The sequence below is a fragment of the Megalops cyprinoides genome, chromosome 17 (genome assembly GCF_013368585.1).
Source record: "Megalops cyprinoides isolate fMegCyp1 chromosome 17, fMegCyp1.pri, whole genome shotgun sequence".
In the NCBI taxonomy this organism is placed as follows: domain Eukaryota; kingdom Metazoa; phylum Chordata; class Actinopteri; order Elopiformes; family Megalopidae; genus Megalops; species Megalops cyprinoides.
The window spans coordinates 11,996,767-12,022,005 of record NC_050599.1 but is presented as its reverse complement, the minus strand read 5'-3'; the positions used below and the strand labels follow the sequence as shown (position 1 = coordinate 12,022,005).

General features: G+C 42.3%; 2 protein-coding genes across 5 annotated transcripts in view; both read right to left on the bottom strand.

Annotated features, from left to right (window-relative positions):
• Window positions 1-13,742, bottom strand: part of usta (uronyl 2-sulfotransferase a) — a 63,807-nt gene extending 50,065 nt beyond the window's left edge. The window contains exon 1 of the mRNA XM_036549866.1: window positions 13,314-13,742. Within this exon, the coding sequence (XP_036405759.1) occupies window positions 13,314-13,542 (229 nt within the window). The 5' untranslated portion in view covers window positions 13,543-13,742. The remainder of the gene's footprint in view (window positions 1-13,313) is intronic.
• A 5,354-nt stretch (window positions 13,743-19,096) lies between these two features.
• Window positions 19,097-25,239, bottom strand: part of sash1a (SAM and SH3 domain containing 1a) — a 271,804-nt gene continuing 265,661 nt past the window's right edge. For all 4 annotated transcript variants that reach the window (XM_036549602.1, XM_036549604.1, XM_036549603.1 and 1 more), the window contains exons 18-20: window positions 22,585-23,549; window positions 20,123-20,254; window positions 19,097-19,777 (exon numbers count right to left, since the gene is read on the bottom strand). In XM_036549602.1, the coding sequence (XP_036405495.1) occupies window positions 19,520-19,777; window positions 20,123-20,254; window positions 22,585-23,549 (1,355 nt within the window). In that variant the 3' untranslated portion in view covers window positions 19,097-19,519. The remainder of the gene's footprint in view (window positions 19,778-20,122; window positions 20,255-22,584; window positions 23,550-25,239) is intronic.

The following is a 25,239-nucleotide window of genomic DNA, read 5'->3' as shown; positions in this document are numbered from 1 at the left end:
AACAGACCTGAGACAGACCTAACTGTAAAATCTGACATACAGGTCTACTTTATATATTTCTTATATCTGGGGTCAGTAAACTGGAAAATGACTAATACAAGTTTCAGTAATTTCGCTGATTTTGCTATTCACACTGGAAGTTGATACAAAGATGTAATAGTTCTCTGGAAAACCAAAATTTTCCATTTGGCTTCCAAGAAACAAACAGGCATAACTTGAATCAAAATTTCACAAGATTTCATTCAAAAGCCTTGCGGGTAATAGGTGGGTCTGGCGTTTCTTAAGGATTTCATTATTTAGTCTGGCTGCCAGAAAGCTTTTCAAAGAGGCCATTTCTGTCTTGCAAATTTAACATACAGCAGAACATCTGCTTTTCTGCTTTCATAGATAAAGGTCCATCTTGTCCAAAACCTGTGTGCGACATTTTGAACTATTTCTTGTTGTATTTATGATATTAACCATAGTGCTTCTTCTGAGCACCATTCACAAAAATACTTACACCTTGAAACCAGTGTATGTGTGTGTGTGTCTGGTCATTTCTTCCACTTCAGTTATTGTCATTGACATTGTCAATGTATTTAATTAACACACGTCTTTGACTGCTTTTGTTATTTACACATTATTTGCTCATCCTGCTCATGCTGCACGTACACTTACAGACTATCTACAAAGCAGACTGCGGAGTCCCCTTCAAATGACACAATTAGGACCATGCAAAGCCTTGAATGCTTCATCATGGTTACAACCTAAAAATGTCCTATATAAAAAGGTTTTTATGTCTCCATACAGAATGAGGAGCACCAACAAAGTTAAAGGACAGAGCTGTGGTGAGGCCTCTTTGAGTGGAACTGACACTGCATTTGGGAAGGCTCTCTATCTTCCACTGATCTTGGACAGCCAAGGACGAGACAAAGTTTCTCTCTACTCGCTCTTGTTCCAGACCAAGCAAGCTCTAATGCACATGGCAAAACACAGAACTTGGGTTAGAAGGATTTTTCAGTCACATCTGTTACCTACACCTAAATGGTTCTCCTACCTGTTAATTCCACTTTCTGCATCCATTCTCTTAATCGGCTACCCCTCTCCTGTCTGCAAATCTCAGACTTTCCCTTGCCCTCCGACAATCACTCTCCAATCCCACTGGCTGACGGAATTCAAAGTTCACTACCCCTTAATCACCTGACTCTGTTAAACATTTCCCACAATAGGCCAAAACTGTTGAGCCAAGGCATCCCCTTCCCTACAGGTATCCAATCAGCGGACACTTTAGACATACAACTCAGGCTCCCTGAGCTATTCTCATCCTTCAATAAATAATCCTCAAACACACTGTGGTTCTTATATTTTTTCTTTGTGAAAAGAAATATAAATTTAAGGACGTCATTCAATAAATTTTATGTGTCAGCATGTCTGGAACAGACATAAGTTTCCCTTGGAACACCAAAAAAAGAGAGAAACATAAACAAAGCTAGCTATACGCCAAGATTAGCACCTGTTTATTGAAACATTGCAGTTCTTGTTCAACACACTGAAACAGTTTATGAGAAACACTCACATTTGCCTTATTGGCCTAAACAGCCTTATTCACAACAGAGCACTTCTTGTGCAATAAAATAACATATTAATGTTGGACACTCGTATTGTAGTATCTGCTACTACAACTGGGATCACTGTTAGGATTTTTCCAGTCTGAAACCACTGGACTTTCCAGAGATTTGTCTGGTACATGTACCTGCAGACAATGATTCCAGAGGCTGACTACTACAGAATAAAGCCATTTGGTCTCAGGACTTCACGTCCAGCACTGCAAACGAGCGCTGTTGTTTTTCGTTAAAAACCTGTACTGTGTATGCACACAATGACTTTATTAGATGAAATGCAGTGTGAAATTCACTACACTAAGTGCATGAACCCATTTCTTTATAATCCTTACTATGTTATACTCTATGGCCTTCAAGTGATATCCGTTTTAATGGTGGAGCTCCTCACAATGTTTTTAACCTTCCCCATTTTCATAAAAACATTGACATAACATGTAACTATTGCCTTCCCCATGTTTCGAGATACAAGGTGGTATGGCTATATGGCTGCTGGACAAAGCTGGCAGAAGATTAGCTTTTGAGAATTTCCAAATGCAAACCTCCCATTTGTTTTTAAAGTATTTTTCTCCTCAGAATGAACCTGATATCAGAGGTGTAGGCACAGATGGGCAGACCAAAATCTGTCATTCTGCAGACACATTTCCCATAAATTGATATGACCCATAAGCATAACCCATGCAGAGTGTGAGTCAATTTTAATAGACTTTTGTAGAAAAACAAAACATTTTCATATATTTTAAGTGTCAAGAGTGCAGCTACAGAATATGCCGAAAGAATAAAACTGACTTAACTGCTAACACGCTAACAGAGGCAGACTGAGCTCTGGGGTAATGTTCTACCAGTGAGACCAGCTATTGAGCCTCTCACCCAGAGGTGCGAGGGTCCCACCCATGGAGAGCACATGCCCAGCGGCTGACCTTCGACACACCCCTGGGTCACGATCTCTGACCCCGCTTGGTGGTGTGACCCTGAGTCAGGCCCTCAACCCGTGACAGGCAGCAAAGTGCACTGGCTAGTCAACGAGACTAATTGTATTCATTTGTGTAGGTTCACTGCCTCATGATATCTGATTGGAAATGACAAAAACGTCACATTGTGTGAGAGCCAACTCGCTGGAGTGAGGCGTGGTGTTTTCTTGCGCTTAAAGTGATAGAGAGGAGTTTGTGGGGATGGAAACTAAATCTAGCTCTGTGGAAAATACATCTAACATAGAACACAAAGAAAATTATGAGTAAAACCTTCTGTGAAGTGTCCTAAATAAGAATTTCTTAAGAGCTACATATGCACTCATAACTATACACATCGCTTGTAATAGCGTGTGCTATACTGACATGCATATGGTTTTACCATGACAAATGAAATCAATACATGATGCTATGTCATGGTAATGTCTCATAACATGGTGGCACAGAACCCCCTTTGATAATCTATATCAGTTGGCATAAGAGATTATAAATGTTTCTGTAGTGCTTGTGAAGCCATTATGTAATGCTTACAAAGTGTTATTAGTTAATGTAATGCCCTTTACAGGCAGTGATACCAATTATGTGAAAATAGAAAATCTTGAAATACACATTTCAAAGCACAGTGGTAGTTATTAATCAGCGTACTGACACACTTTATTCCTAGGGACAGACCCACTGAGATTCATTTAAAAGGAATAAAGGGGTTACCTTCTTTTTCGAACAGAGCAATTTAATTAGCATGACCCCATTAATAAAAAATTTTAAAAGTAGAACTTAGGTTCCAGTTTTTTACGTTTCTTCGGAAATCGGAAATAAAAACAAACAAGTTTCTTCTGTAAAAGTTTCTTCTCGTGCTTAAAGGGACAGAAGTCTAAACACCGTGCCATTTGTGCTTTAGCAAATGGGCCTATGTTGTTTGTGTCTCTTAACTTGGACATGCTTGGAGGTCTACAAAGAGCAGCTGTTGCCTAAGGCACTCTGTATTTAACAAATAAACAAGGCCAATTGCCACATGCGCTTCAGGTCATTGTGACTTGTGTATTGTAAATTGGATACTTAATGAATCCATGCATAACGAACAACAAATTTCAGGGTGACTTCTACAATGTGGCCGTTGCCAAATACATTTCCAAGCCAAGCTATTCATCCTCCTCTTGTTCTTAGAAAACTTCCACCAGAAATGGTGTAGAGCCTACCTCCATAAGATTTTTTTGTGAAAGTTTTTTCTTTCTTTTTACAATCCCAGCCTTGTTGTATTGAATACAACTTGTGCTGATCCATAACACAATAAACTAAATGAGACTCACTCTTACTATTAGATTCTCAACAATTTAATTTCAGAGGTAAAATTTAAAGTAACTGGTTTATCAAAATTCTTGGAAATTAGGCTGCTTGACCATTTCTGTACAACCAGTGAAAGGGGTCAGTCCTAGCTGTGGATCAATGATGCTTGGCTCCTTTCATATCTGGTATTCCCCAACATGAGAGTCCTGCTGTTGGAACTAGAACCAAAATAAAGAACTATGGAATCGTGGTTCTGCCTGCTTTTCCAGTGTCTTTTCTGCAGTGTCAAACAGTCCTCCTGTATCAGTCTATACTACTAATTTCATTGACACTAAGAACTGTGGGCAGGGATGTGGAACTAGTCCTTACACACAGCCAATGGAAGACAATTCAAAATGAAAATAGTCATTTAGGGGAAAATAACTGCCCTTATTGAATACTTTATGCTTAATCTATCCTCTGATTAGCCAACTGAAACATGTACTCACAGCTTGCTAGAACCTTAAAACAGCAGGTTGCTTAAAATTTCATCATTGCTTGCTATAGCTGGCAATCAATTTTAGCCAGAAAGACAAAAGCAATTATCTCCACAGTGGGTTTCAAGTGAGTGCACACTTTAACTGGCTAATTTAAGGACATATTAGCAAACTTCATAATGTTAGTTCCTGGTTCTTGCTTCTAGTCCCTGCCTCTTAGCTCCAACGAACAGGGAAAATCCCTAATTGGCATGTTAAGAAATTCATCTGTGAATATGATTATTACATTTAATGTAATGCGCAGCTCAGAGAGAGCTGAAAAATCAAACGAGATTTTGAAAGTCCAAGTCATTTTTAGCAATAATCCCTTATTACTATAAATGTACATGTAAATAAAAATGTATGAATGGATTTAATTAAAATGTGTGAAAAATATCTGATATTCAACAATCCAGTATATCTTTGAAATCACCAGTTGGCTTGCTGAGTGGCCAGAGGAAAGCTCAACTCAGCAAAGCGTTCAGTTTGTTCCTTGTTATGAACTACACATCACATTGTATCAAATTTAATTCTGAACTGAGCTCCAGGTGTGTTGCTCACAGGTGGTGCTCTTCAAACAGAAAACCGGGTCTGACACATTGCTTTTTATATAAGACAGTCCTCTGTATCTGTAAAGCAAACTTTCCAACAGTGCATACTATGTGCAAAGAGAAACCTTCAATCATCTGCTTGAGACTGTACATTTATAATAAATGTTTTGACACTGTGGCTAAATACAAAGGATTGAATGTAATGCGTTGAATGTATCAAGAAAATAACCATTTACACCACCATTGACAAATTGTTCTGGTTAAAGATGTACTGCCATTGGCACAATGATTGTAGTCATGCTTGACTGACAAAGCTACTATATGTGACAAACAGCTGCATGTGACTATTTAAGACAACTGTGATTTAGGAGAGGGAAGCAGGGCTCATTGTTTGGTTAACATTGTTTAGTCTTTTGCCACCTTCATCATTTTACTCCTGGTATCTACCTGCTAATGATATTATTAAAGAACTTATTTTTGTGTACTTCGTTTTCCTCTCCATTTCAAAAAGTTTTTATGATGATGTTGGACAGCTATGATACAGCATTCAAGCTCTCTAGCCAATGAAACTGGCTGAAAAAATTCTGTCCTCTGGCTGCTGAGAAGGCCTTCTGGAAGTTAAGTGAAAAAACTTCCTTCAACAAACAGACAAATAATATTTCAATCTGGCCAATGACCAAAGAGTCAGAGGGGGAATCCTGGAAAAGCACTAGCCTCTCACACATTTCTGCAGAAAAACAGAGGATATATAAAACTTAAAAGTGCACAGCGATACGCTTTCCCAAACTAGCAACTAGCGGTTTAACAACATGGGCTGGGCATCTGCATTATATCTGCCTACTGTATATTTAAGGTTGCTATTTTGAACCTTAGTTTTTCAGGGCACGCTGAATAAACAGCAAATGAATTTGCCAGATTGGAGCTGTGGTCCTCTGCATAAAAGTAAAATTGAGATTAGACCTTAAGACGAGATGGGAGCGCAGGGCAACGGGCTACTATTTAACAACTTTTTAACTTAACAGCCACCATCTCTGTAGGGGAAGGCCAGTTCAAAAAAAAAAAAAAAAAGACAACAACTTCCTCTACACCCAAGATCTCAAGAAATGTGTTCGATTTTTTTTCAACCGTTGCTGTAAGTGCTTTATGAAAAGTAGACTTTGCTGAATTATCTACACTTGCTGAAGTAATTATAATAAAAAGAAAGGGCCTTCTCAAACGCATAACAAGGAATGGAACTTGTGAACAGATGACAGCAGATTTCGCTCCCCTGATTATAACTGCTTTTACCCCCTTGGGCAAAGGTACTTAACCTGAATCCCCTATGTAAATATCCTTCTGTATAAATGCATAATATGAAAAAAGGAAGCCATGGAAGCTGCCCTGCGTAAGGGCACGTGCCAAACAAATCAGTTTTACAGTGTACTCTACAAAGAATAATCTAGGCTTCATTTCCCTGAACATAAAAAAAACCTCCCACTGTAAGAGACTTTGCACACACTGAAACCAACGGAGCAACTGAGCTGTCCCCGGCAGCAGCGTTCTCTGCACAGGGAGCTTCCAGCAGACTGCATTTCTGTCAGAGCTGCAGCGGTCAGCATGTGGTGCAGCCTGGACGCTGCACACGAGGGCTGCGGGTTTAAATCACACGCAGCGCGCTGCTGCTGTGCCCTTCAGTGAGTCACTGTTCCAGCTGTGTTAAAGGGGGTTACAGAGCAGGAAGTTATGCTTCAGATTTATTGTCTCCCTTCACTATTAGAGAAGTGTGAAGAGCAAAAACTCATATGATTAGCAACGCCGGTAGTAGTAAACGGATTCATGAAAAACGTGACTTTTGGCACTCTGAATTAGAGACTGAGGAGCTGAATTTGTAACCAAACAGACTCTTATCGTGTGTGGACCACTACTGTCACACCCTTGCGCAAGACGCATAACCTGAAATGCTTTTGTAAATGTCACGATTTATAAATAGATATTGCGTAAAACACCACAGTAAATCACGCAGAACAAGGGTGTCCAGTCATGATACATGTAATACTGAAGGATAAGGGCCTCTTTTTAGAGAACAAATGATGTTCAGTCAGCATAATCCTGTTGCGCTGTTTTTCCCCTCACATCCAAAATCAGATACGGTCAGACATTCCACAGCAGGGGTGGCAAACAGTCCCTCCGATGCGAGTCACAAAGGGTTTGAGGTCGATTAAAAAAAAAAACTTTTGGGTTTCCTTTTAACAAACGGCACCATCCTGACACCAAAAAGGCAGCCCTTCCCAGCAGCCAGCCACCCACCCCTCGTCTTTGCGGCTGGGCAGCGCAGACACGACCCGCCCGCCGACGCACACACATTACAGCGACCTCAACGAGCCGTCATAAGCACCCTGGCAGCCCGGGAGGCTGCCTGCGCTCCAGGGAAATTACAAGCCATGTCTCCTTCGCAGCTGTTCTTACTGTAACAGCAAGATGAAGGCCCGGAGCTTTTTTAAAGATGCTAAATAAATGCTTCTTGCTTCCGCTCTGTTTGGTCTGAAACTCACTTTCTGTGCATTGGGAACAAAGAATGTGCTTCACGCTCAGCGTTTCAGTTTTTTGCACTCGTTTTAATTTGACTTTCGCTGCTCAGTTTGAGTGCAGGGCAGGCGTTATTCTGGGCTTGTTTTTCGACAGTTTGGGAGATTTTCAGCTCTTAAAACATGTCTCAGAATTAGAGTCTGGCAGTAGTAAAATACCACACCTCATAGTTTCATCACCCCAAAGAAAACTCCGCGCTGATGAACACAGGCCAACATCCATGAATTTCTGAAAAGCAAGCACTCTCGTTTCAACCCCAGGAGGAGCTGGGGAGAGTGAGAGATGCAAGATCAAGTAAATCAATTTAACTTCGCCCAAGAAAACTCCATATCTGTCAGCATTTAGCAGCTCTAATTCAGCATACTTAAAAATTAAAGATTAAAGAATAATAAAAAGAAGATGCTTACAAGAATGCCGAGACAGGCTCTGCAGACAGGACACTGAGGCATTTTAATACTACTTCAGTTTATGTGGCCGTAAAAAGGGCTTGCTGTGGAAAAGGTGAAGAATTCACCATTCAACCTCCACAAATTCCTCTTCTGTTTCTCAAAACCTTGGCAACGTGAGGCTGCTCATGCTTGGGAATCATTTTATGAGGGCAGCAGTACTGAAACCCTGAGCTTCCTACTGCATCAAGGATTCTGCTCATACCCCCCAAATCAGATATCACAAATCAATTCCAATTAGCCTATCATTTTCACTGCTGCCGCTAACTGAACCCGATTCCAAATCATTTATTAGTTACTAACTAGAGGTTTAATTAAAATCCAGCCCTAGTCTGGCTAAATCAATTGCTGAGCACATGAGCACATGCTTCCCTGGATAAATTTAAATAAATGATTGCACTAATTATGTAATAAATGGTTATAACAGAATCGTGGGACATGTGTTAGCTTCCACTAGAAGAGATGCCTCCTTTCCTGTTGGTAGTGATGGTTAAATGATATCATTTCAGCCACGGGTAGTGACAGCCCATGATGTATTGGTGCATCAGACTGGTTCAGACTGTTCTGATCTCCCATCTCCTGTGCAACTCATGGGTTAGCACTTCTGTACCTTCAGCTACCCAACCTGAACCACTGCCTACCTGACCCTACCTGCACCTTACTGCAGAACTAGGCTGGCGTGGCGCTGGTTTCCCCTGGTCCTTTCCTCCTGGCACAGTGCACCTAAAACACTGCGACTCAAACCTGCTTCATTTACACACAATGGCCAATCCTGCAGTGGTGAGGACATGCAAGCTTGTGGACAGTTCCGAATTCCAGCCCACTGCTTAAGATAGGGAATCTCTCCGGTGTGGACACAGAGAGCCGGCCCAGGGATGCTCGTGTAGCTCAGAAAAAGAACACAGCATAAATCTGCCAGTGGTGGGAAAGAAAAACCTCCTTTTAATATTCTCCGACGGGAAATGTAAAATTGCCTCAGCGGTGTGCAAAAGCAATGGTGTCCCGTGCCAAAAATCACAGAAAATTACTGGGGGCTTGCACGGTTCGCCGATGCATACATCGAGACGTTGTGTGGAAGGGCCTGCCAGACACTGGATGCGATTATTCGGGGGGAAACCATTCCGCCGAGTGGCCACTTCTCACCTTCGTGGCGCATAATAAAACAGACCCCTGGTGGACGGGCAGACCCCGCCCTGTCTCCTGGTGGACACACACTGCGGCCTGCTCTCGCTTCATCACTGACTGCTCCGTCACGGCCTGCGAGTCCCCACTTGTTTGCTTTTGCCATTGCGCAGACACTCAACAAACACCGCTATGAACCCGCAGGGACCCCAACGCTGACCGCAACGCTACACTCTTAGCTGTCAGGAATGTTAGATTCTGGGCAACAGTGAAACAGCCTGGGATGTTTAATTGCACAAAGTACACACACACAAACACACGCACACAAAAATGCAAGAACAATTGGGTGTTGACAACATGTTCTGATTTTCCCCCAGAGACTGAAGCATGGTTTGGAAGGAAGTACATTCAATTGCCAACATGGTGGACCAAATTATCAAATAACCGAAGAAACACCCACGCCTGTTTCAAACTCCCTAACTGTTGATCAGTAGTACATTGTTTTACATGTATCTGTTAACATAGAACAAAACCATTCCTAAAGCAATTCTCATTTGAATATGTCAACCTTGATTTCAGCAGCTTAACAGTCATTAACCGCTAAAGCTGTTTGCCCATTGTCAATGAAATATGGAACCCATTTTCTCCAATTGGAGAGCTATTTTTTCCTGAGTGGATAGGAATACCAGGAGTACTGTTTTCTATTGTACACAATCATGACCTCACTGTCAGTTATTTTCTGGGTCTTTCACTTGTTGGTCTCACGTTAAGTTGCCATACTGATCAGCCCACCGTGACCACGACGGTCGGCTGAAACCCACCCCTAAGCTGTCTTTGAGGTGCACTTTGCAGCAATTGAGAAAAGGATACAACTGCTTACAGACAGCACCGTAGGAGACAGGGAGAATTATCTGTCTGCAGTTATATCTTGATCATGGCCGCTCTGACTCGTATTTACAAAAAAAAAAAAATTCTTTCAAGATGGACTGTCTGGGAGTGTGGGAGTGTCTGTGTGTCTCTGACAGTCAAAATTCCCTCACCTTCCAAGATGCATGTTATGATGCACACCAATTCTGCATTCACACATATATACATGCACATTTACGCACAAGCACATCCACACACATGTGTGCACGCACACGCACATGCACACACAAACAAATACTTCTATGTAGGTCTATCCTGAGATTGAAACGGTGATGCAACTGGCTTCCACTTGATATATTAGCCAGGCCTCAAGGACAGATCAGAACACAGACAGATGAGCGGCTAACCATTCTCCTCACTTAGGACCCACTTGATTAAGTTGTAAGGAACCTTACAGCAGATCGTACCCTTTTGAGAATATAGAATAATGACAGAATATTCTATAGAGGCCAAGACATTTTGGCTTTTTATGAACAAGCCATTGAAGAAACAGGAAAAGAGGCAAGGGAAAGGGGGGGATCGTCCTCCAAACAGCCGGCTGAATCTGCCTCATCATCCAACTACATTTCAGCAGATTGTTGAGCGTCCACCATCCGCCAATTAATACATCTGCCAGATGTGCAAAATGGCTGAAGTCACCGCTGCACTGAAACTTACAACAGCAAATGCCACCTGTTGATCCACCCTGAGACACAGACTGAGACTGAAGCTCAGCGTTCACAGCTGCCACATCTGTGATGCTCTCTCTTAACAAAGGCGCAGAATCACAATGTTTCACATTCACCTCCAACGATCGGCCGCCGCACTTTCCCCAAAGAGCGGAACGTGGCACGTCGAGCGCATTCGGCTGAACGAGAGCAATGGGATGGGTGATTTCTCACGCGGGCCTGTGGCAAAGAGGTAATGAGAGAGAAGCAGAGAGCAATAAATCCTGTCTGCCGACCAGACCAGCCCGAGCTCCTTTACTGTGCCGTTGCGCTGCGCTCGGTGCCGGGGAGGAGAGAGGCCCGTGGGACAGGGCCCGGCCGCGAAATGCTGAGTGACACCTGTGAACTCCTCCAACAGAACAAAACGGTGCCTGTTGCAATGCGGGACGCACAGCCAGCGGGGAGGACTCGCACACAGTCCACCCTCCCGAGCGGAGGGCTGCGCCAAAAGTAACACCAGCCTTAAAAGGTAAATAAATCCCCCCCCGTATCACTCGACTTGTATAAAACCGTCACAACTGGGTCAAGGGTCGTTAAAACCACCCACCAATGTGTGGGGCGCCAGGACAAAACAATGAAGCATTATCCTACTTGGCTTTGTTTCACTGATCACCTTGTGCATTCAAGATGTGAACCTTGAATTTCTGAAGGCCTCTGACTTACCTCCTTGTGCAAGACCACGCAACATTAAAATCAAGCGAGGAATTGCTCTCTTCCAATGGACCGGGGCTCTTGATGCAGCGATTAGACATTTTGGCAGGATAAGTGGGTTACTACCCTGTTGCATAATTTTCTTCAGGTAAGGCTCTGTGGCCACTCCAGAAGCTCACAGGCATCACTCCACATGTGTCAAAGGGCCAAAGCACTCGATTTTGTCAGAGCATGGGCTCAAACCTCCATCACTTCACTGTGTGTTTATCTTTATTAAATCCAGGCTGCTGTGTTGCTTTCACTTGTCAACAAAGTGGTGGCAGCACATCCCAATATACTACTTGAATTAGCAGCTGGAGACCCCTTGCAGCTTGGGGGATTGTTCTAGCACTGATGAGTGAATAAGGGAAACCAGATATGATTGTAAGTACCTGCTAAAACGGAACAAAGCCCACCCCGAGCAACACAGGCATGCTGATGGATAAACGGCCTGACTAGAAGGGAATGTCATAATCTTCCACAGAACAAGAAGCCTTTAAATGTTTTTTCTACATGTCTGTTGAAACACTGCATTTACGGAGAAAAGCAATTTGACCCAAGGGATTAGGATTCACTAGTGAATCAGTCTGGTCCTCTGACAGATGTTTATCACGTCATAAAATCTAAGCACGAGGCCCTCAAAGAGAAGAAGGGGTAAAACTGAATGGATGAGGACAAGTCTATTTTTTTCCTCTGTTGTCTGCTGAATGTAGCAACATGTATTCCCAAAATATTTCCTGCATAATAAAAAACAGTTTAGTATTTAACTTGGGTGTGGGGACAAATCAGGCAATTAAACGTTAATGTCAACTCTGCCTGACTCATCATACTTCTCTGCATCAAACAGGCCACACATATTTTACAGGCCCTCTCACAATGGAGAGCATTAGAGGCTTTTTTCCTTACAGAAGCATTCCATCTGAAGCGAAAGTCAGTGATGACGTTATTAACTATTTGCATTAAGTATAAAATAGAGGAACGCAGTATTTCAATTTAAGTAAAATATACCAACACTTTTTTTGTTGAAAATGACAAAAGTGGAATTATAATTCACAGAAACTAGCCTTGGCTTCCAACAGAAGTAAGAATAAATAAGATACTATCCAGATTGTACAGACAAAAAATAGAAGTTAGAGATACTATTTCCATTAATTTCACAGACAACTCCGTTTCCATGCATGAGCGCGTTCGTGTTTTGTGTTCCTAATTGTTTGGTTACTAATATTTACGAACTTGTGTGTTTGCAAATGGTCTGTTAGGCTGGTTCAAATGTAACACGTCGGGTAACGGAACCCTTACAAGAGCGAAGTCCAAGATCTTACGGGGCAGATTTCTAATGAAATCATCACCGTCAACCACACAGAAGCTGCGGTGACATGTCTTTTCGTCCGCGTCGACTAAATGAAACGTGTATCACTCGTCACTGTATCCAGCTTGTGTGAGAATGATAAAAAAAACTCCTACTGTACATGGATATAGTCAAGACTCTGCATGCCTAAGTTTATGTTTTAGCTTTCTAGTAACCATTTAGACGTAACAAAAGCATGCTTGAATCCAGATACTGACTCAGCCCATTACCATGCGTCTTGTATCAGAGCAACTCTTGCAAAACACATATTTTGAATACACTGATAGTAACTGTAAAGATGTGTTGTCTCGATACGTGGACGCTGTTCTGGAAATGTCTCAACTTAGAAACGGGCCCTTCTTGCAAACACCACTGGTGACTGCCTAGGGCTGAGGGGGTGGTAACGCTATGCAACTGCGAGCTTGCCGTTACACGTCTTCAAAGCGTGTTAGGTATAACTAATTAGACAGAGAGAAAAGCGCTAACCTTAATGATTTATCAAATCAAATAATGGTCACTTTCGTTGTGTTAAAATTGTTTAACTGAACTTGATACAAAGGCAAATAATGAACACATCGGCATTCCTTCTTACCAAGGTATTGTCGGATCTCCAGGAGAATTTTAGGGGGTCCTCCGTTCAACTGGTAGAACAGTGAACCAAAACAGAACAGGAACAAGGTAGCCATGCAGAAACCATAATCACGCAGTGAAAATCTTAAAAAAGTCGCGGATAGCCAGTTGCTGTTTTTGTTGTTTCGCTCTCTTGTGTGATTTAAGGTCTGATTTTTGTGGCGGGGACTGTTGCTGTAATTCTTCATCATCTCCTCCTCACATGAAGTCGCCGAGAATGGTAGTCACCCATCCGCCTCTAGAAAGTGAAACTTTTTGCTTTGATATCATTTGAAAATTACGCTAGTTAAGTCGAAGACGCAAGCATCCACCCCACGAGATTTGTTAGGGATCGGCTTCCTTTCCCCTGTCCTATCTACGTCTGGACACTTTCTGCGAATGAAGTTAGGAGTCCATCCTACCCCACAGCCTTTCGGGTTAGTGGCGGTGTCAGATTACTGAACGGGGAAGAAAAAAAGTTCATCAGGAACTTGCGGCACTTGTGTTACTCTGCAACACAGTGCCATCTCGTGGCTGACACAAGACACAAATGTCGAGTTTTGACTTCTGGCGGACGTCTAGCACGCCCGCATGAGCGTCATGTTCACCTTACGGGTCGTACTAGGCCCGTTAAATGCACTTCATTCCATTCACTGTTGGCCTCATGCGTGCGGGAATGCCTGCATGCGATTATTAGAGGACTGACGTGTGCAGATATTGGACTGAACGCTTTATTCGGACCGTGATCAAAAAGTGTCTAGATGTGTTACCCGTGCATCAAAAAGCCTGTGAAGTGCTTAATATGAGAATATTTGTAAATAAAAATATCGCAATTAAAACATAGTTTATGGTTTCTTAAAGTGTCCACAACCTGGACCATGTGGACAAAATGAAGGCATTCAGATGACACTAAAAGTGAGTTGTGCAGCTAGAATGTGTGGTAAGGGCAATTACTCTCAGGTCATCAAATTCCATGGCATACTGGTATGTGAAGTCCATGACTGACAGGAAAGGGAAATGGAGAAAGATACTTTCAAGGCGGTTTTCCAATCAAATAGGTGGGCACCTTCTGGGTTTGCACCAGCTGGAATCTGATATCATAGGCCTATGTAGGTAAACTGCCTGAACTTGCACTGACAGAATTCTATTTGAAATGTGTTTGTATACGCGAAACACTTATTCTATTGATAAAACAAGTATGCGTGTATTCACAAAACAAGCAGGGATTTGTGTAGACGTTTAACAGTGAGATGTCAGAGGTTGCGCTGTCCAAGACACAGTCACTCCATGACGAAAATATGGTGGGAGAATTGTTGTGGTAATTGACGTGTAGCCACTTATTCAAGTTAGCTCGCAGGTTAGCCAGACTAAGCTGGAAATTTTATAGTTCTTCAACATAATTATGACCAATAGAGTGGCCAACCCCAATTATGTGACATAAAATTATACATTTAAAAATATATTAGACTTGAATTCTCTCTGGACTACAAAATATAGAGTGTTTAACTATGGTCAGCAAATATGCACGTTTAGGCTACTATTCTAGTAAGTGACCATTAAACCACTGGGTAATGAAAACGTTTATATTCACTGAAATCTTAATGCGTCCTTTGCGTCTGCTTAGTAGCCTATACACGTGTCTGTCACGCCGAGTTGCTCTTCATTAAAGCTATAAATGCGAGTACCCTTTCTTTCCCACCAGCCTTTCATTTAGCCTTGATCGGTTAAGAGGCCAAGGCATTTAGTTGAATTGCTTGCATTGTTATGGGAACCAGCACAACGCTGTATGTGAAGCTGTGAGCAAGTCTGTATTAAATTTGTAAACGTTAGCCACTAAAACCATATGGCTACCCAAAGTCAGGTTCATTATTAACTAATGAAACGCTACATGCATGGAAATGGGCGGTGAGGGACCCATCAACAAATCCCCACGGGTACCTGTTACATCAGATTTGGTTCCCTTAAGCTTTCAGCACATTGAGATGCTTATGCGCTCTCCGACGTGAGTTATTTTGTTCTTTCACTTGTTCCTAAATGAGTCATCTAACCTGAACCCTAACCCAACCCATACTCCTAACCCTAATTTTAACCCTAGGATGAACCGATTCTGAGGGGGGAACCCAAACTAATGCGACAACTTGCACCGGTTCGCCTACAGCAGAACTGCATTATCTGGACTCCAGAGAATTAAAAAAAAAAAAAAAACTTTTACAGGAGTTCACCTGGTCGTTTACATGATCCTATTTTCAGACAACACAGCCTCTGCCATGATAAAGAGCACAGCGGTCCTGAAATCCTTGCCATCCCCTGTGCTTATAACTTGTATGGCTCACAGTTCACCAGGCAGCAAAGATGTCGTGGACAATGACGAGGGGTTTTTCTCGAGGAGTTTCGGGAAGGTGGGAAGTTACGGCCCATTATCAGTTCCACTCTGCCCTGTCATTGCAGTGGTTGCTGTTAACTACCTCATTCAGATTGTGGAATTTTACATGATGTAATAGGAGCTAAACATATTTTTATATAGATAATTGAGACTTCTTGCTCTCAAGCACGTCCCACAACGATTAAATACGGGTCATATATGTTGTATCCTAAGGTGATGTGCTATTTTAGGTGGAAGAAGTTGTTTTAAAATCATAAATTGAGGACAGAATAACAGTGTCCACGTTTACTGACTGCCCACAATGCGAGTTGGACTCAGGGATGATCTAAAATGATGTTTAAATTACTATGTCCAAGCCTACATTGTAGACAGTGGTGGGATGTTTGTGTGAAATGAAGGAAAAAAAAAACAAGCACTTACTGATGCCAAGAAAGGTTTTTATTATATTTCAGAATGACAAATAGTTATAGACCTTTTTGTTTCAATACACAAGCAAATCTTTATAGACAATTATTAGCTAGCTGAAACTGCATAAAGTAATTTTTACACTGATATTTTACAATACATACTGTAGCTTTGCACTGGCTGAAGCAATATGCAAGAAGGTATTGCTATTTATATAGTACAGCTAATAATTACAATTGATATGAAAAGCAAAAAATGAAAATAACTTATTTAAATATCAATTACATATACAGAATGTGCAACATATGTTAATCATTTTATATATGTAATTATGTTTTTTGACAATGCATAAAACAATTGGAAGTCATTAATTGGAACACAGATTAATTGGTGAGTAATTAACATTATATTTGTACATCACTGACTTGGCATTGGGAACTCTGCAACCTGCTTAATTCATAATGTTAAATTCTACCTCTGTTCACATACCAGCATAATCCGATTTGCACCCTAAATGTAACCTGATGAAACATTTTTACTTATTCATTCTGAGAATGTTCCATTTCTTCTTTCTATCCCAATTTGATTCTAAAGTGCATTAAATGGCAACAGTATTTTATAACTGTACGTGTTTAATAAGAGTAAAAAAAAAAGAAAAATGCTCATCTTTTGCAGAGCACCACCACGAATCAGAAAAGGCATCAAGCTTGAATTTAGTATGCAGTGCAAAAGCATCACACTGTCAGTATGTATTTTACACCATTGAAGACTTTGAGTACATTTTAGAGAAATGTAGAGCAACAATAAAATAAATGGATACCCCAAGCTAAATGGATTTGTAACCCTGACTGATTAATGAAACCGCTGTATCCCTGACATTTTATTATGTACAACCACTCGAGCCACAGGTACTTCAAGCTGTTCCCAAACAATAAGGTGAGTCGAAGCTGCTTTCACCCTGCTGCTTTGTTCAAATATGGTGATGTTGTATATTTTCACAATATTAGCACACTTATGAGTTGAGCATGCTATATTGAGTCATTTTCCATGGAGAGTGTGAGTTGCCAATCACTGGAATGCAACAACCTAGACCAAAAGGCTATTTTACATAATGTGTTGATAAATTCTGTGTCATAGTGAAACACGGTCCTATATGAGTCACAAATTTAGGCAGGACTTTTAAAGTGGGGTGGGTGGGGGCAGGGGGGCTCACTGCAATTACTGTAAAATATGAAAGAAACAAAAATGTGATGACATTCATTTCTGAGCTTTATGGACAAAGTGCTTTGCAGCTAGACTGAACCTGGCTAGTGCCAACTGCCCAGTGAACAGAGTAGACCATCTTACATTGGAAAATGGTTTGACTCCTCAGGTAACATCTATTATGAAATGGTAACCATTTCTGTCTGCTGGCACCGTGGCTGAAGGGCCCCGATTCCACCTAGTCTGATAATCTTTCACGACAGATGCATTCTTCAGCACATCTGACCCTGAGTCTGCACAGAATGCCCCTACTCAACAATTGCTTCATTGGAATATGAGGTGTAAATCACGCTGCTTGTAAGTCAACATCTGTGCTTACAATTAATGCCTGAGGAGCCACTGTGATTGTAACTAAGCTCTCCTTTTGTGGCTGATTGTGATCGATCAGTATCACACTCAGACGAGATAAGTGGATTAATTACGTGATCATGCTTATAAAAGACAACATGGTATGGCTGGTCACAGCATATTCATATTTCATGAGGCATATGCACACATACTTTAATGGTCTGCCATGATTAATATGAGCAGTTTCAATTCATCAGTGGAGAGGGACTCAGAACCCGGCAATAAAGGCTGGCTACGGCTGTCCAACCAATCCACTGAGTCCTTACTATACATTTCAAGTTTGTACATTTCTGTAAACATTCTGTACATTTTTTTTAAAATTATCACTATGATCAAGCCTTTCTTCCTGTAGTTTCAATGACATAACTTTGTGACCGGACAATCAATGCATATGTTGATGTGCTTGACACTGCAATAAGCTGGTGAACCATTCAACAAAGCCTGCAATGACAAATTCTCTAATATTACAGTGCTTGAGACACTGCAGCTAGATGAGCTTCTTAAGCTGAATTATATCCATCAAAGGAAATCATGTCAGATTCACCAAGTCTGAAATCACTGACCAAATAAGTCTGGAAAAACCCTGGGAATCCCTGTATACTTGTTCAGATAAGAAGCTACATCACAAGTAACCACATTCACAACGCTTAGATACTGTGTTGGGTGTTGGGAGTGAAACATAAGCAAAGGAAATATTGATGAAAATTGGTAAATTGTGATTATTCAGCTGAGTACACATATAGATATTTATTAAACTGTTTGTACATACTTGTAAGGCAACATAAAATGAGCGTGTAAATACCAAGACAATATTTGCAAGAAAATATGGTCTTATGAAGAGTTGGTAGTATTACGTAAAGACCTATAGTGAGACTATACATTGAATGATTATATGCACCTTTATATATTTTGTCCTCCAGAGTGACAAAATATCCCATTGCTGTTTGGCAACAGTGGTCAGTACTTACAGTGACAATCAGGACCTTGTGTAACTAATTGAAATTTCATTTACCATGCTATGATCAAATGTTTATTCAACACCGAATGCGATAGGTATGTTTTCATATACGGCAACCTTACAATGAAGACAAAAATAATATACTGTTATGGCGATACCAGTTATTTTAAGACAATACATAATTTCTGATTTAATTTTTTTGTATTCTATAGTTTTATGTAGTATTTTTATGTAGAGGACCCACCCTTCAACATATAGCTAATTTAATGAGCTGAAATCACAACTGTAAACAAAAAAAAACTATGGTAATCAAGAAAATTTTGCTTTGGCAAAGCTACTGTACAGTCTCCCTTTGCTCTCTAGTGCTACAGCAAACAAGAGAGACTAAAATGAAGCAAACAACAAAAAAGGCTTTCATATTTTTTTTATAAAACTCAAACTGCAAAAAAACCCAAACCTGTGCTATTTCTTCAAAGGCAGTTCTGTCTTCTGCAGTAAGACCAGCACTCGTTTCTAAAGGAAACGTTATTGAAAGAGAGAATGTTTTTTTTTTTTTTTTAAAGGCCTCCAACGTCTATTCTTGGCAGTCTGAACAATCATATAGTAAACATCTGGAATACGGAAATGGAAGGAGAGGAGATTACTCGAAAGTCTTGGCTGTTGCTGCAATGGCAGTCCGCTGCAGCAAGTCCGCGTTGCGACAGCGGCGTTGTCCACGTTGTAGCTGCAGCGGCAGTCATGCGCCGCAGCTGCAGGTCTTCTCAGGGAAGCCCTGCAGTCGTCTGCGCAGGCCCCTGCAGTCATCCGCGTTGAGGCTCTGCGGTCCTCCGCGTTACGACTGCGTGCTTTGGGCCTCCACCTGCCGGGCCTCCGCCAGCAGCCGGTGTATGTGCCGCTCCTCCCGCACGCCCGCCTCCAGCACCCCGCTCTCAGTCAGGGACGAGATCTGAGCCAGAGAGTCATACCCTGCCGCCAGGAAGGAGTTAATGTACATGGGCAATCCGATCGACACCAGCCAGTCCGACACGGTGCTGACCTGTCCCGGGGACAGCGGCTTCCTGCACATCTCCGTCAAACCTCCGAATGGGATCTACGGGACAGCAGGAATGGAGGAACATTTACACATAAAAAGGACCTAATAACGTAACAACCGCAGAGTTTACATTTCAGTTGTTTTCATTTCAGTCTGTTAACACACATGCTTTACTGCAGCTTGAAATCACTTTCTAATGTTTTCTGGAAACAATGTATTATATTAATATTACAAAATTTACCACAGGGAAAATGCTTAGCTGGACATGCCATGCACACACCAAGTCAGTGGCCCTTGTGTTTTTCCCTGGATGTGACTTCCTCATAGATTATCACAAGTGTGCCATTACAGGTAAATTATCATGGTATGAGCAAGTGAACACAGATTGCACAGGACACTTACTGCCATGCGGTGCTCTTTGCGGAGCTGCTTGACCCGGATCTGGTCCATGGTGGAGGCCACGTCCTTCACTGGCTGCTCCAGGTCCTCAGAGTACCTCTGGACCAGGGACTGGGGAATCCCACAGCGACCATGCTGTCAAGGACACAGTTTAGAGTGAGTCACCTAAATCCAGGTGAAGTGACATCACTGTGGGGGATGTGGATACAGGAAGCACGAGAGAGAGACAAGATTTTTTCCCTCCTTTCAGGAACATAGGTAGCAGTGTAACACATTAGAAAAGACATAAGGGACAACTCTTGAACAGCATACTTTTACTACCATTGGGAAGGAGAACTGGAAGCTTTATGCAACATGCATTGGCCAGGTTACTTTAGTCCTGCAGTGTGTCAACTGTAAAAGCTACATACAGTACAAGAGTAGACAACCCTAGTCCTGCAGCGCCATGAGTTTCTGTGCAGATGTGTTTGTGGGTTTTACTCCAATTGAGCTCTTAATTACATAATTGGCTGGCTTATTATGTTAAATTAAAGCAGGCAATTCTGTCTGAATGGTGAAATGCTGAGTACTTCTACCACATGGTCACGTGCATCAATTTAAAGAAATAATTAACCTCATTAACGGATTAGGCCCTCACATGGAAACATAAACACTTCTGGTCCTTCAGGACCAGGGCTGATTGTAGTGCATGTAATGTAATGTAGTGTATTGATGAGTACAAATAAGTGTTAATTTGCTAATAATGAATAATTACTGCAATGTACTTAAGCAGCAGCCCCTGGTTCTGGTAACAATATTCATTTAGTGTAATCCAAATTATTTTGTGTTATGTGAGATGATCCCTAAGTAACGACTTGATTACCATTCAAAGTTTTTAGGGGCCCCTTGTGGAAAGGATAAGCATCTTGGCTGAGTATCGTTCCCCGGTTTGATTTCCAATTATTACATTACATACCCTTGCACCTCCTCGCATTTGTAAAATATAGTTGAACTGAGTGTTGAAATGGAAAGGACCTTAATTCCTATGGGGAGGCAGGAACTATATGACTTCCAATTCAAATATTCAAGTTTAAAACTGTGTGCAACAGGGAACACAAAGTGCAGATGTTCACTGACTAATGTTTCTACCACAACGGGATATTTCCAGGCTGGCTAACTGATGTTGCTGTACAATTTAAATGTATTTCCTTATTGGGGAATTACGACCATGTTTTAAGACTTTTGAGACTCAGTCTTTTTGTTTATTGAGAAACAGCAGACACACAGTATGCTGTAAAACCTTGTTACAGAACTGTTTGGCGGCATTACATGTCGAATTACAATGGCGGACTTCTGCGCAACCCAGAGAAGAAACAAAACAGTCTAGAAGCGGCATCTTAAAAAAAAAGGAACCACTTCAGATCCAGTGTATATGCCAATGAAACTAATGGACTAATGAAATCCACTACAAGCGACCTACACCACAAGAATCTCATGATCCCATTTAACACGCAGTTTCACTGGGCGTTAAAGTGGTAGAGGACCTAAGGCCTAGAAGGTTCCGTGTCAGTAAGACTCAGCAAACCTGAGTGGGAACGAAACAAATCCCAACACCAACGGCCCGGATCCCTCAACAGCTCACTCTATTCCTTCCATTACCAATCACCAATCCTGTGTGCCACTGCCATCAGGGGCCGAGTGGAGTCCATCCCTACACACCACCCGTTTGGCCTTAACGCAGCACCAGCCAGTGAACAGGCATCGATATTTATTTTACCCGTCGTTAAAAAAAAACAGTAGCACGGCCTGCGGTCTGTAACAAATATTTTTCACTTCTCTTTTAGACCTCAGAATGCGTGTGCGGTTAACCTGGCATTATGTTTCGCTGTTAAAAGCCAGTACAGGCTCTTAGGCCTCTGGCACAGAACGACAGACTCCACGGTCTGTCTTTCCTCAATAAGCTGAACCCTATAAATTTAACAGATTGAAATCCACAGAAATGCTATTTTAACAGATATTTTCCTACACAACAGTGCTCTCTGCATTTCTTGGATGTGAGTGCACCCCATTAATCTTGCTGGCAAGACTAGAAGGTGCCCTTTCCTATGATAACATTAGTTGTTTTTCACTATACGAGCATTTTGAATCTTCTTGGTTGTGAACTTAACAAACTGCTGTATTTTTTGTTGTAAACAGAATTTGAAAAATTACAAATAGTGTTTAAAGGTGACGCTCAATGAAAGAAATAATTCCCATCTGTGGAAAATAAAAATAGCTATGATTATGTCCACTGAAATGAACCATTCAGGGTAACCTGCTGTTTGCTGTTTATATCACATTGCTCTTTCAGAGTAATCATCAGTATCTATCATCAGCACACCCAGCTGATATTAAGAGTGGAGCAGTGCGCATACTTCTCTGAACTGAAGTCCACGAGCAAACACCTGGTTTCAGGTGATGGAGACTGAGGCAGTTCTTGTGCTTACCTTGTCAGAGTAAGGCTCCTCGGTGAGGTCGATGCCTTCTGAATCAAGCCTCTCCTCCAGTAGGGATTCCAGGTTGGAAACCTTGGTATGTGAGATCTTCCTGCCGACAGCCATCTTGACTCCGTGAATCTGAGGGCAAGCGGACTCCGGGAGGTCAGACAGCCAGGGCGGGGGTGCAGCGGGAGGGGTGCCTGGATCCTCAGGAGAGGTGGGGCACGGAGGGTTGCCTTCCAAGGGGCTGGCAGGGTTGCTGGTCACCTTGGCGGGCAGAGAGGGTGCACTGGGACTTGGCAAGAGCAGTGTTGGGTGGCACAGCCCGTTAGCCAAACGCTCCCGGGACTTTTTGACGGGGACCGGAGGGGGCACAGGAGGCTTTTTTGGGTGTGTCCTTACATTCTTTTCCCCTGGGGACGATTCTGAGGGGCTGGTTATGGCAGGCTGATCCACCTCTGGGGACTGTGGACAGCTGGAGGGTGACCTGATAGGCAGCTGTGTGGGCAGAGATGGCCGGTCTGTTTGGCCGTCAGGACAAACAGAGTCACTTCCTGGAGTAGCCGTAAGCTGGAGCCGTCCTTCTTCCTGCCCTTCACGCTTGGGGCCCTGGGCAGGTTTGAGCTCCGGGCTGTGGACCTTCTTCCTGTCAAAGGCCTGCTCCCAGTGGAGGTCCCCCAGGGAGTGTGAGCGCTTCCACAGCTCCTGGGTGGAGGGGGGCCCGTCCAGGTCCTCGCAGCTGCGGCTCGGGGGAATCCTCAGCCTGCGGGAGCTCTTCTTCAGGCCCAGCAGGCTGAAGCTCTTGATGGAGGGCTTGAGGAAGAAGTGCTTGCTGAACTTTCGCTCCTTCTTGGCCTGCTGCAGGGCCTCGGTGGACTTAGTCATAGGCAGGGTGGGGTAGTCCGGGGACTGAAGCCGGCCGGACTCAAAGCCTGAGGAGGACCTGCTGGAGCGAGAGGTCTTCCTGCTCTTCCCTGCAACAAACAATTCAGACACCGTTAGACCTAATGGAACATCATAGTCTTATAACGGCATTGCAGCAGACGCTACACCACAGCAACAGCCTTCTGCTTCCCATGTGATAAATGATAATATGTGGAGTAATGTCCTTGGGTGGGTAATGCTATGAGAAGTAGTACCCAAAATGGGAAAGAAACAGTATTTACATGCCGAGTCTGAATAATGTGTTGCTAATTATTTTCCACTTGCTTGTGACATATTATTTCTTTTAATGAGGGAACATGTGGGAACATCCTGCTGGATCAATAAAAACAAATGCCTTTTCTACACCTTATCTCTCTGCTGATATTGGGAAATAGTGACATTGTGCCAGACAGTCTGGAGATGTGATTAATAGTTGCAGCCTTATTTGTTTTCTCTTAACAACCCCAGTTATAGTGTCTCAGCACCAGAAGTCATCAGGAAAATATTTTGACATGATTACTCACAAGTAACAGGAGCCAAACTCCCATTTTACTTCATGACTAACACTAAAGAGGAAAGAAAAAGGAAACTGGACATTGATTTAAACCGGCCTCCTGCCAGAAGGCCTCGCAGAGTGGCTTGTCTTTTCTTTCACAACTGTTCACCTGTTTGTTCTTCTGTAAAAATGACTACAAAAGACCTTTTAGGCATGCAATGATCTTGACAAGCCTATAAACAGTGTTAGAGTCAAATACCCCAGATATACATTTCTGATGAAATGCATAGTCTAAAAAAATAAGTTGTCACTTCTTTTGCACCTCTTTCCAATGCTACGTCATATTGAGTGGTAGAAACATCCAAACGGTTTCCTACTGGAGAGCCGGAGTCTCTGCTTTTGTTTGTGCACTCACAGCGTGGGTGTTTACTCTAAGGTCTTCAGTGGTATGTGGACACACACTGGCCACAACAGATTTAAAGCAACAACATTTTCAGTCTCATTACCCACTGTGTAACTGCAAGGTTGTGTTTAAGAGACTGACGCTATGTGTTTGTCCATTTGCCTGTGAACATAACTAAAAAGGGTTTGGATGAAATAATTGACAGTTTGGCACAAGTAAGAAGTGATCAATTTTGGGGCTTCCCAACTGTTTAAGGTGGCAGAGGTTTGCTCTTCATCAACTGCAACTAACAAAAAAGGGAGTGTGGACTTATTGCCCATTGCTTATGTGTACATGTATGGTGCCACAGAGTAATGTTTCTTGACATCTGGCTGTGCATTTACAAATTATAAACATGTTGCTATGAATTAGTTCCAGTTCCAGTCACCAAAACCCCGAACTTGCACTGCATGTCATGTAGTGTTTTCCGGGAATGGGTCTGTTTCTAGCATGCTTGAGCCCTCGGTCCCATTTGTGAATTTATTTCTTCAGTCCTGACCAAAACTGGACTGTTCTGTTGTCGAGTTTAGGCTTACTGCACTACCCTTACCGAAGGTCTGCTGCCAAACCTGTAACTTCAAGCTTTGCTTCTGACTCTTATACTTCATGGTACAAATTAAATTCCCTTATTTTGACAGGTAGATGAAATGGCATTATTTTACTTCTGCTACTTTACTTCCCTGGTACAGTTCTTTTAAGACAAACAGCCATGGGATCTGAATGCCTGAACTATTTAAGGAAGTGAGAATGATTCAGGACACTGACCTTTGATATCCAGCACTGTAATATGATCAATTGTCCA